Raw genomic sequence first — 13362 nt, forward strand, 5'->3', positions numbered from 1 at the left:
GTCAGTTTAGGATGATTATGAAGAGGGGAACGATATCAATGAAGTTTTTTTTTCATTCTTATGGGGGATGAAGAGCCGGAGACTGAGGCTGCATGAGGATGAGAAGGATGACAACAACGGGGGAGATGGTGGTCGGAGGCAACGAGGGTGTGTGTGTGTGGGGGGGGGGGGGGGGGGGGGGGCGTTGCGGTGCCTCGCGGTGCCGTGACGTCACGGCGAGGCGTGCTGCAGAGCGCTGGTGAAGAAAACCAAGGCAGCGCCGCAGAGACCCAACCAAAGCGCTGATTGCCTCGGACGCAGCCTTTACGCGTAGCCGACGCATAAAGTGGAATTACTGAACATCTGCATGGAGAAACTCTGAGGCTTTGTTGCTCTTTTTGTCCCCTGTCGTCTGCCTCTGGTGGGAAACAACTGGTGAGTAAAACACACACACAACTCGTCTGTGAAGTCGATGAATTTCCGCTCTGCGTGGGAATCGGTCAGACTTGTCGCTGGCACCGCCGCTATTGGCCGTTTTTAGTCATCGGATGTTGCACATACGAGGGGCACATGAGCGCGTGTTATGCATGATGAGGAAAGTGTAATTGCGACTAAAGTGAATCCATTAAGCGGCACGTGTAGTCGGCTACAGTTGGGGTCAGAGAGGCTGTAGTAGTGACCAAACAGAAGCCGGGGAGCGAGTGGACTGAGCGCAGCAACGGTTTCTGGAATTCATCGCCTGAAAGTCAGCGCAATTCAGTGTCTGAGCATCATGTAGCCAAACGTCTGCTGTATTATTACTTTCTACTGTACTGAAAAAGGCTCAGTGTACACCAAAGACTGTGTATATATATCATAAATAGTTTATATACACACATGTGCTTGTATGTGTGTCGTGCATTGAGGCACGATAGGAGAGAAGACAGCTTTGTGAAGATTTACTGAGGACATAAAAAACAGCAAAGGGATTCCTGTAGATAAGAGGGGCTGTGTGAGTGTGTGTGTGTGTGTGTGTGTGTGTGTGTGTGTGCGTGCGTGCGTGCGTGCGTGCGTGCGTGTGTGGGTGTGTGTGTGTGTTAGTGTGTGTGTGTGCGTGTGTGTGTGTGCGTGTTAGGCCTTAAGTATAAAAATCTGCGTAAAGTCGTGTCATAACGAAAAAATTTGATATAAATATTAGTTGAAGGTATTTGAAGAGAGACTGTTTGATTTGTGTTTGTAAAGGTGATCATTTCGTTATGGGTTCAATGTCTGGAAGTTTTTGTTTCATAGTTTTAGTATTATTTATCATCAATATGAGTTTTATTAAATAAGGAGTCCGGCATGAATGTGATGTTCCCTGCAGCGGTGTTGTTTTCAGGGATTGTCGGTTGTTGATTTCAACTTCAATTTATTCGGTGTATTATCAAATAATACATTCATTACAATTCTAACACTGTTTGATCGAAGAGAGGAAAAATAGTGAGTTGTCTGTTTTTATTATTATTATTATTATTATTATCATTATTGATGAAATGTGATATGGAGGAAAACGTCTCCTGATGTATGTGCTCTTGTTTTGTGTTTTTTCAGGGAACGGGAATGGAAATGAATCTGTCGAAGAATGCGATTTCTTGTGCGGACCCAGGTAAGACTTGATCTCTACACATTTAAACAATGAAGTTCCATTAGAGAGTTAAGAGTTTTGACAGTTTGATCATATCCACCGTCCGGTTACAAACTAGATACTATTATGGAAATTCTATGGAAAACAAAAAAGGATGCCATTTAGTCGTGGTGTGGAGACGGGTCAGGACTTGTTTGTGGTAAATCTCACCGTGCACAGACTGTGCGTGTCCACTGGCATCTGCTTTTACGCACAAGTGTGATATGTGTTGGATTAATGCGCAGGACATTTACGACATTTACTCACATGGGGATATATCAGATAATGAGACGCAAGTAGAAGAGGCTGAAACAACGTTTTCAACTAGGATTTAATTTATTTGTGTACGTTTTTATGCCTTTGAAAAGCAGAAAAATATCAAGCCAGATGGACAGCAGGCAACAAAAACCTCAACTGAGAGCGAGTGTCATATTTGCCTCATGAGAACAAATGAGGTTTAACATCACAAATAAAACGATTTCCTCTAAAGCTGGATATAGTTACAGACCAAAGAGAGGGGCGTTAAATGGAGAAACATTTTTGGGAAAATATCCGGGGTTTTAGACATTTAAATTCCAGACATTCGGATGTGACTGGTTCTGTGTAATCCATTGAGTTTCCTTCAGGAAATAATCATTTATTATAATAAAGCAGCTTCAGCTGAATGGTCAGATGGTAAACAGTATGGCACGAGTAGGAAACACGTTATTATAAAGACAAACTATAGCAAGACAATTTTACTTTTATTAAAGAGATTGTGGATTATATGGAGAAGTTTGATTTACAAAAAAACTTTAACTCTAAAATATTGAGGACTCATTTTACCTTAACCCAAGTTATCAACCTTGTTTTTCTATAATCCCACAGAAAACGGCTGCTGGGCCCAGTAAACAAAGAGCATATGATGAATGTATGCCGAGCATAAGTTCAGCTCAAGAGTCGATTGAATAAAACTTTCAACACACACAATAAGACATTTCTTCCATTTCAATAGATGCGTTTTCCACTGGGTGTCTTCCCTGTGGTGGCCCATTCGAGGTCGTTTTATTGACACCTTGTTTGTTGGTTGTCAGGCTCCGGGTCAAACAGGCCTTGGACCAAGCAGAGGAGCCATCACCAAGGCAATAATCAGCTCTGTGCTTCTCCAGTTACCCACCGGGTCCAGTTACATCTCCACTGCCCTGCCTGCCTTTGACTCCTTTTGCCAGTTTTAATTTTCTGTTTGCCTTTGTGTTTTTCTGGCCCCGTGGTCAGCTTTCTCTTTGCTTTCTCACAGTACATTAAAGACGGACGGACGGGGGTCACACACACCACTTTTTGTGTGTGTTTGGTGTGTGACTAACAGCGTCCGCCAAGTTTATTTTCACTTCTTCGAGGAAAAAATATGAGTGTTTGCATTGCCACTGGCCTTTAACCTGTCCTGCCGGATGGAAAGGCTTTTTAAATCATCCATCACACGCAAGTGCCCTCCAGAGCAGAGGAGGAGCGGGGCGCGGGCAGGGATGCTCGGGCTGAGGAGGCTGGGTATTTAGATTAGCCCGCCCTCATCTATCAGCCTGTAATATCTGCTGCGGGACAGACTGGGAAGGTAGAATCACGGGAACTCTTCTGTGGAAAATCTCCATGTGCTTTAAATCCTCCTGTGCGGACACGAAGGGTCAGCGGGTTTAGTTTGATCTTATTGTTATTCTTTTTGATAATACTATAGGTGTGATCCCCCTGTAACTGACCTATAAAGCGATTTAATAATCCATAGTCGGTGTATACTGAATGTAGGGTATAGCTCCGATTCTCTCTATGGACCCATGCGGTCGTTCGCATTTCACGGGAGTAGACATCAACCCCCAACTAAACACGCACCCTATTCAACCTCCACAGTCTGCATAGTAACTACCACCTGCTGACACTACCGGATGACCAGGTCGTCGAGATCACGTGATTACATAATGCATCATCCACACTGTTTGGTTCATATCGTTCTGGGGCTGGATTTTGTTTGGTTTCCTGCACCAAACGTCTCATCAAAAACATTTTTACGCACGCGACTAACGCTTAGAAAGCGGGTAAAAGCAGGTAGCGAATGGAGTTTTCCTGGCCAGGGGCATTTCGGTAGACTAATGTGAGGGGGGGTCGACCTTGTTGCAGATCGTAACTGCAGGTGCAGAACAGGCCACCAGATGTGGCCTGTTGGAGCTGGAATCAGCTCTTTTTTTTTTTTTTAAATCAACATTTGTGGAAAGGTTAATCCGTTTTATAGACGTTAAGATATTTTCATTCAATTCATATGACAAGTCTGTTTTGTGTAGAAATCTAACACAGGCCTCTCTCTGTGTGTGTGTGTGTGTGTGTGTGTGTGTGTGTGTGTGTGTGCGCGCGCGCGCGCGTTTGAGTGAGTGTGTGAAGGCAGACACTGAACAAATATAGATGGGGGGGAAAGAAATGCTTGTTGAGAGCTTTGCTCAATTGTCTTTTGAAAGGGCCTTCAGGGGAGTTTTCTGGTTGGACCGGGATCTCCTGTCATACAATGGCCGAGAATACTCCAGACTGGCGCCGGTGACAGTCCCGAGTCTGAAACGGTGAGGCCTGAGCCGGTGCGCATTTACCTCTAAAATGTAGGCTATACAGGCCGAGCCGGGACAAGTCAGCAGGTCAGGTGGTCTCAGCCAAAGACGAGCAGTCTGTGATCCACCTGCATGGAGAAACATATGAAAGAGTTGATATTATTTGTGGATTTACACGATGAAATATCTGTAGTATGATGACTGGCATTCTGGGGGGGGGGGGGGGTGTTCTTAAGAGACAATTGTTGCTGTTAGTTTGACCTGCCTCGTTTAGGTGAAAAGGGGGCTTAAATTTAAGGAATGAAAAAAATATACATTTCAACAAAGGATCAGAGTTCAACCCACAAATTGGCTGTGCCAATATTTTGGGCCTAATAATTTATCATAGACAAAATTATCAATTCTGTTGCCAAACGTTGAATTTCTTAAAGCTACAACAAAGCGTAGGTCTTCCAGATATTATTCAAACTACGATCACGTTCCGTTATGAAAGTATAGGTCAAATACTCCATTTGCAGTATTGGACCATTTTGCGTAAATTCGAGGCGACCTAAACTAACTAAAACTGATTCACTGCATTTTCTAACAGACCAAGACAGCTGCTGCTGCATTTCTGTTAGTTGTATTGCATGTCCTACTGCTGTGCAAAACACATCGAAAACAGCATGTCAACGTCTGGGACAATCTGCAGCTCTGAACACATGGCACGTGAATGTTCAGAGGGTTTCCGTTAATGTCAAATCTGTGAGTCAATCTGAACCCTGTGTGCCCGAGATGGCAGATTACACTGTGACCATGAAAACACCCAACGTACGTGTTAAAATGTTCAGTTATTACGCACGAAATAGTTGGATCTTTTTTCCCAGGTTGGCCAGGTCAGTCGCCACTTAGTGGTGCCCGGCTGCCTGCAACAAGCCACTGCTGGCTGCCATGTATTCATCAGCACCAACAAAACGGACAAAGCAAATGCGTGACCGTCAGTAGACGGGTAGACAGGTTATATGTATAATCACATGACCGGATCATCCATCATAATGCGATATGTGCCGAAAGGTTGGAGTCACGTTTTTTGGGGCTGAAGATCAAGTTTTTTTTAATAAAGTTTGAATATGCCCCAAGTTTTATTATTGACTAAGGCAGGTTAGACAGATATTCTGCCAATAGAAAAAAATATTCACTGATTGGTAAAAATCAGCCTGGTGTTGGCCAAGCTACAGAAGAAAGAATAAGGAAAACACGGCGGGTTGAGTAATGTGAGCGACATCCTCGATGTGTCAGGCTTGTGATCAGTTAACAGAGTGGACCAGTGGGCTGACAGCGCGACACTTGTCAGTTTGCAGTGAGTGTCATTCATACGCACAACAATCTCCATATCACCGTGCAACTTTTCATATACTGAAGAAATATGACAGGGCAAATGTTTATTCAGCTCAGCACATATCCGAGATATACATGGTGTGTGTGTGTGTGTGTGTGTGTGTGTGTGTAAGCGCGTCGACCTGAGCATGAATAAAAGGCCCATTTTACCCTCAGACCAAAGCGTTGCACTGCGCGCTCCCGACAACGAAAAAAAAAGCAACCAAGTGAACGCTGCAAAAGATATCCACGTTATACAGAAATACAGTCAAATGCTGATCTTTCATAAGTGAACAAAGTGCCCGTGTGGTAGATCCACTTCTTAGGATGTCATTTTTCAGATATGTCGCCTGATCCCCCCCTCCCCCCCTCCACTCCATCTTAACAAAATTAAAAGACATCTGCTTAATTTCCATGCGACAAAAAGGAAAAGCCAAGTTAATCAACGGCCCTTTTTCCCCCCATTGGTTCCAGATTGACTGTCAGGCTAAAAGTGTTGTCAGGGTGTGTATTTTCTTGCAGCGGGCAAGTGGGTGGGACTGCTCGTTTTGGGGAGGTTGCACGAAGCAGATGGGTGGGTCTCACGTGTGGGTTGGAGAGTCGGAGCTTCCTCTCGGCCACAGCGGGCAGAAGCTGGCGGCGGACAGGAGAGCGCGCACTGGGCCGTCACTGCTGCAGAGGAGACAGGGGAACCGTGTGGGACTTTTTTTTGTTCAGGGTCTCTCGTGGAAATTCCCCCCTGCATGGTCCATCGTCTCATGCCGTGGTGTGTGTCTGGCAGCGGGTGGACTTTTTTTTCTTTCTTTCTTTTTTACAGCGTAGCTGTTGAGGGACGCTCTTTGCACACAAAGGATTCACCCCGTTTCCTCTTTGTACGCATCCTTCTCTTCAAGGTGGGATGAATTTGGACAGAATCGCAGAAGCAGTGAGGGCGCCGCCGCCGCCGCCGCCGCCGCCCCGCGACGTGGCCCCCGCGTTTCATTTACCGAGAACGTCGAACAGCTGTCGAGAAACTTTAGAGAACTCAAGCAGCGAGTCCTCAGACACAGAGTTGGCAGGTACACCAGTCCGAGTGCTTTCGGCAACTCCATTCCTTCTACTGAGTGCATCAAGTTTATTTTACGTCTCCTCACGCAGGTTTGCGGCGGGCTGTCACCCAGGCCCATTTTACACGCTACGAAAAAAGGGAGAAAATGCTTTTGTTTGTGCCAGTGTTTACTTATTCTCAGTGGAAGTTTTGTCAATGTTTTGCGTTGCACAGGTATAACATTGATCGAAACCAACGTTCAGTTAATCTTACTTTGCACTTTGTCTGTTCTCTAGTTGTAATGCGCAACAAAATAGGGGGAAACAGTAAAGTTCTAGTGCAGTTACACTCCTTTTTTTGTTTATTGCGCTGGCTGAACCAAATATTTGGAAGGATCCCGAGGTCTGTCAGGGAGAAATGTGCATACAACAGTGCCTGTTCAGCACTGGCCTGCTGTCAGTAAATGCATTAAAATAAACTATAAATATTGCGCCCATCCACAAATCTGAACTCAAAGCCAACTCAAACTCAAAAGTCTGTATTAACAATTCTTGGAGAAGTTTTTGTCCTTCAGTTTTTTGTAAACCATAAGGCTTTTTCTTCCTTGTCTCGGTGCATGTAAGGAAGAAATAACACACAGTGCGTGGGTTTAATTTATTCACAGTTTGCCTTGCTGAAATAATTTGTGGGATTGATATTGAAATATATTGATGGCTTAGGTTTGGGTAACTTTTTTTGGCAAATATACAAGAGGGTATTCGTTTTAAGTGATTAACCTTTGCACGTGTTGATGCTTCAGTTTAATGAGGCAATCTTGTTACGACAGGGTTACACGATGGCAGAGATAAAGGTGGTCGAACTTCGTCATAAAGAAAGTCTTATTGACTGAAGGCAGATATGTGTTTGAAAGAATCGATTCAGAACTCCCGGACAAGTTTGTAAACATTTGTCTTGAAGCTGTCACTCGGGCTAATTTTCTATGAAGAGCGTTGTAAACAATTTATTACCAGCTTTGGTTTTTGCTAATTTCTTGCTGTGTTGACCCAAAGCTTTAAATGTGCCTATTGCTATAAGTTTGACTCCTGTCTGAATAATTTAACCTTTAAGGTGCAAATACTTTGTATTAAATGCAAAAAATATTCTCACTTTTTAATGCTATGCGGTAATATGAGGATTATGTTTATGATCCACAGAAAAAGAGAGGAATGCTGAACACAGGAGCGATGACGGGAACGCGGACGACCCCAAGAAGAAGAAACAGCGTCGGCAGCGGACTCACTTCACCAGCCAGCAGTTGCAGGAACTGGAGGCCACTTTCCAGAGGAACCGCTACCCGGACATGAGCACCAGGGAGGAGATCGCCGTGTGGACAAACTTGACCGAGGCCAGAGTCCGGGTAAGAGTCTGGCAGGCAGGCCTCCGGCCGTGCGTAAAGTGTGCGTAATGCGTGCGTAAAGACGATTTTACAAATAAATTGAAGCATTTTTGCGTGGTTCTTCTGGGCAAGAAAATTCGTAAGCAATCATCTAAATAACCGAAAGAACTCCAAGGCACAAGACGAAGTAAAGTTAACATTTAAAAAAATATCAATGTCATATGGATATAATAGTTACGCTGAATTTAAATTATATATTCTCGTTTCTTTATAATATTTAAATTCTTAATTTTCCATTGATTTGCCTAAACCAATCTAATTGAATAAAAACAAAGTAGAAAAAAGTGGTCCACTGCGCACACTCACACTGAGGTCTATGTTTCGCACACTGCGTCGCTTTCCCTCGAACGACGCGAGCTCTCCCCGAGAGAAAACTCATTTAATAAATTCACTCAGTTAGAAACACAATCTGGGATATAATTCAAACACACACCGAAGAAAACCCACTGACAAAAAAAGTGGGGTTTTTTTTAAAGCAGTGTTAGAAGATGTTAAGTTTCAGTCAATGACTGTCAGCTACAGTGCATCCGGAAACACGAGCAGAAATTAAACTGTGCGAAAAATACAAACTGTCTTTAAACGTGATGACACATGCTTTATAAAGGTGTGTCTGATCTGCTAATGGAGACAGGGGATTTGCCTTTTGATGACATCATCATCATCATCAGTCTTGGACCCTTTAATTCTCCCAGTGGAAGGAGACGGTCCATGTCGACGGAGCGACCTGTGGCTGTGCAATGAACAGGAACAGCGCGAGGTCATATTTCTGCCTGAGCAGCAGGGCAATGCAGCATGTAAATAGAAATATGTATAGCAATTCATTTAACTAATTGTGCAGGAGATAACCTACCCGAAGTCTTATAATGGAAACCATTGAAATTAGAAAATAGCAGACAACACTATAAACCCCGGTCTGAGACGCACAGGTAATAATGTTGGTCTGATGCGTTAAACACCGAACAATTGCACTCGGTTTTCATTTACAACAACTGGCGCCTGGCGGCCGGGCCTCGCAAGATCCAGCGTCTCAAATTGCATAAAAAATGCATGCGTATAGAGGAAGGAAAAAAGAAAGTTCTGAGGGCAAGCGAATGCTGGATTTTCTTGAGTTTTAAAACAGTGCAGCCTTTTATTTCGCGGGAGTAAAAAGAGAAGAGCGTAAAGTGGGTGGCACGGTGCGGACTTGAATAATTCATATTTATATCTGAGCGACTAATAAAATACGTTGACATTCTTAAGTGTTTGCACTTGATCGTTTAATGTCGTCGGTGTTTAATCGAGCTTGACAGACAATAAAGTTAGAATGAATTCTATTCTAGGGCTCGGATTTGTTGAATGTTATATAGGCCTACCGTCATTTAATGAGCTTGTTAATGTGACATTAAAAAACAAATCTTAATGGTGCTTTTTTTTGTGATGTTTTTTTTTTTCTTTCCAAGAAGTTGAAGTGGTGCAGTGAAAATGCAGCCTGCGTGTTTCCTCTGCTGCAGCTTTCTGTCTCATCGCTCATGCGGCTTTGTGGACAATTTGTCCGCAGCACCCTGTCCCCCTCGCGGCTATTAATAGCCTCCGCGGGTCCGTCCGATGGAGCCACTTGTAAATTGTTTCTACTATGAATTAAAAATGACCCACAGAGAGCAAACTAACGGAACTTTTGTCAGGGTTTCGATAAGGGCTGAGGAAACCCAGAGGCGCGTTTCTGATTCATGTACAGTCATCCACCGCGCCATGTTTGACTCGTGTGTAAACCTTTTGGTTTTATTTTGGCCAGCCTGGCCATGTAGGCTATATGCACACACCAGTACTATTCTTTCCTATATTTCATAACAGAATAAATTATTTGATCCAATTTTTTATAGCCCAGCTCTCTCTCTAAGTTAAAACACGTATTTGTTTTTGGGTTTTTTTACCATTGTTTTATTGGCATTATGTAATTTATAAACTATGTTTAGACACCAGATTGATTCTTACCATAAATCCTTTTTCAATATAATATGAAAACAAATATTTATATATAAACTTTCCCACACCAACTATTTTTTACAAAAATATATTTGCTGAATATGTAGTATTTCTTTACTATATATATATAGCTCATACTTATTGATACTGTACTTAACAGGCTCGGGGTTCCCAATAGTGGATCAATGAAGTATTTCTGATTGTGAACAGTTATTAGACAGGTTTACTTGAGAAATTAGAATTAGGCAGGCTGAGATGTCGTGAGGTAAATTGGTATGCACATCTATTACAAGTACATTTGAGTCTTGTGGAGAAAGTTCACCCATGAAAAAATCAACATCAAACCTGTGACTTGCTATTTCTTTTAAAATTCTATCTTAATTTGGATTTCCTATAAATCATTTCAAATTAGAATATGAATTTAGTAAACATATAACAGTGTAAATAACAAATAACTAAACACGAATCTAAATAAATGCAGCTTTAAAGAATATAGACTTTGAAAATGAAACAAAAACTGAAGTTTGAAATAGTTATATGTGTGTAAATATTTCGTTTCCCAAAATACCGATTTGTGCAAATTAAATCTAAGTATAATTGTTATGGATACATTTGGACTGTGTACATTTCTGACTCTGGCGCAGCAGCTGCTCAACTAATTTACATCCGGGCTCCGGCGGCAGAAAACCGGACTGATTGTGATGTGGACTTTAGTAGGAAAACACAATCAGGATCAAATCCAATTCACGGAGGAAAAAGAGAAGAGTTAAGAGCTCTGATACAAATCCGCAGTCAAGACTTTGGATACACTTCACTTTGCCCAAACTAATTTCTGTGAGCATAAATAAATACTGTGACTGGTATATTTATGGAGCCTATGAATGAGAAGCATGGGACAAATAGACCTTGTGTGTGTGTGTGTGTGTGTGCGTGCGTGCGTGCGTGTGTGTGTGTGTGTGTGTGTGTGTGTGTGTGTGTGCGTCTGTGTGTGTGTGTATGTGTGTGTGTGTGTGAAAGTACAGTCTAAATACACTCTTGCGTGTTTACAGTGTTGTAAACAAACTTTCAGACATCTGAGAACATTAATCAAGGGGAATCGTATTAAATGAGCTGCCAGACTATTTGGCCCTGCAGCCTCACATTTGGAACTTTACTGTAGGTCTTTTGATTGTGCCTATAAGAAATTATTAGTTTTGTAATGCCCCAGGACAATTAATCACACCGCAGTCACATCAAATTAAGTTATATTTTTGTTTCGTTTTTAGATTTTTAAATAGCAATTCATTTTTATATCCGTGCATCTGTCATGAAGAGAGCAGCAGAAAGAGAAAAATAATTGGTACCATGCTATTGTTACTGAAAAGTTTGATTCTATTCCAACAGTGCCACGTAGGCTCCATTGTGGAGAGAGTTTGTGCTGTTAGAAGTGGGTAGGGTAGGTGGGTGGGGGACATGAGAAAATCACGTTAATAATAATTTCCATTTCAGACTCTTTGGACCGCTCACGTCCACCACAATGCTGTGCTAACGTCTGCAGCTCTAACCCCGCGTGTGTCTCCCGCAGGTGTGGTTCAAAAACCGCCGCGCCAAGTGGAGGAAGCGCGAGCGCAACCAGCAGATGGACCTGTGCAAAAACAGCTACCTGCCGCAGTTCAGCGGCCTCATGCAGCCCTACGACGACATGTATCCGGCCTACACCTACAACAACTGGACCAACAAGGGCCTCACCCCGGCGCCGCTGTCCACCAAGAACTTCACCTTCTTCAACTCCATGAGCCCGCTCACCTCCCAGTCAATGTTCTCGGCGCCCAATTCCATCTCCTCCATGACCATGGCCTCCGGCATGGGCCACTCGGGCGTACCGGGCATGCCCACCCCGGGGCTGAACAACATCAGCAACCTGAACGGGATCGGCACGTCCGGCATCAACTCGGCCATGTCGTCGTCCGCGTGTCCGTACGGGCCCCCCGGCTCCCCGTACAGCGTGTACCGGGACACTTGCAACTCCAGCCTAGCGACCCTCAGACTCAAATCCAAACAGCACCCGACGTTCGGATACAGCGGCCTGCAGAGCCCCGGCTCGAGCCTGAACGCCTGTCAATACAACAGCTGACGGGAACAACACGAATACATCTATATGTGACGAGCGGACACGGTGTCAGAGCTTATAGAGGCCACCTGCGGACGGGGGGAGGAAAAGAAATCAAAGACAACTGGATTAGTTGCATCATTTTTCAAAAAGAAAGAAAAAAAAAAGAAACATGGATTATGCGGGTTATATGTGTTTACCGATGAACTTGCACAGCAATTGAAATGTCCGTTTTTTTAAAAAAAAAATGATGAAGACGTGTACCATTGCTGCATTGTACATTTATGAATGTAAATATATATACAGGCTTAACATGAAAACGCACGAGGGGATGTTGTTGTTTTTTTTGCGCTTGCTTGCTTTTGGAGACTGGCTTGGGGGTTCCTCGACCAAAATAAGGATTTGCAACAAATCAAAAAATAATAATGATAATAATAATAATAAAGTGTCGAGCCTGTCATGAGTCCAGACTCGAAGAGAAAAAAAATGTAGCCCATCTTGTACATATTTTGTACTGCTTCTGTGTTGTATTTAGTCCCTGCAGGGTGCCACCGGCCCGCCCGGCTCCACGACGCCTCCCGTTCACTTACTTTCCTTTCAAATGTTTATTTTTTTTTCATTTGTTTGCTGAAAATAGAAGAAGAAGAAGAAGAAGAAAAAACTCCGCATGTTTAAACTTGAGTGCAACGTGTTTTTGTACAATAATGTAAGACTTTGCAAAAGTGAGCTCATTAGCCTAAACTGTATACCAAAAAAAAGGTGATTCCAAGTCCTCATGTGTTTATGATTATATGTTTGTTTGAATAAACTCCAGGAAAAGAGAGGAGTGTCTGTGTCACGAGACGACCGTAGTGGCGCAGTTTGCACCCAAAGAGGCGCAAAATAAATATTTTTTAATCTATTGATCCCCTCAGTTTTAAAATAGTATCTCCCGACCAGATTTCGAAGGGTTAAAGGGATTACGCATCGTGCAAACTTCCAGAATTTAAGGTGTTTCATTTTACTGGTACAATGTCTAAATATTTTTGTTAAGGGATTTTTCTACTTCAATTTTTCTCTGACGTAAACATCTAAATTTGAACTCACTCAGGCTGAAGGTTGTCAGGCGCCTGCACCTTTCTGTGCATGGGCCTATACTACAGATTCTCATTGTAAGGATGATTATATAGCCCACTTGACCATTTTATATTATAAACAGGATGGGGGGGGCTGCCATTAATCAATTTACTAGGTGCAGAAAATCCTGTCTCCAAATGAGTCAAACACCGCAGAGAAAAGAAAGAAAAAAAACTTGTGTGCAACAGTCCCGCG

The 13362-nt window shown here is 43.0% G+C and overlaps 1 protein-coding gene across 4 annotated transcripts; it reads left to right on the top strand.

The window, feature by feature from the left end:
- Positions 1 to 272: 272 nt before the first annotated feature.
- Positions 273 to 12874, top strand: pitx1 (paired-like homeodomain 1). Of its 4 annotated transcripts, XM_035627054.2 has the most exons (5): positions 273 to 414; positions 1549 to 1603; positions 6432 to 6596; positions 7759 to 7961; positions 11527 to 12874. In XM_035627054.2, exons 2-5 carry the CDS (start codon positions 1558 to 1560, stop codon positions 12073 to 12075), a joined length of 963 nt encoding a protein of 320 aa, XP_035482947.1. In that variant the 5' UTR covers positions 273 to 414; positions 1549 to 1557; the 3' UTR covers positions 12076 to 12874. The 4 variants fall into 4 exon arrangements, with proteins under 4 accessions (XP_035482947.1, XP_035482948.1, XP_035482945.1 ...); XM_035627055.2 differs by lacking the exon at positions 6432 to 6596; XM_035627052.2 differs by lacking the exons at positions 273 to 414; positions 1549 to 1603 and adding an exon at positions 6094 to 6304.
- Positions 12875 to 13362: the final 488 nt, after the last annotated feature.

The sequence above is a fragment of the Scophthalmus maximus genome, chromosome 2 (assembly GCF_022379125.1).
Source record: "Scophthalmus maximus strain ysfricsl-2021 chromosome 2, ASM2237912v1, whole genome shotgun sequence".
NCBI lineage: Eukaryota > Metazoa > Chordata > Actinopteri > Pleuronectiformes > Scophthalmidae > Scophthalmus > Scophthalmus maximus.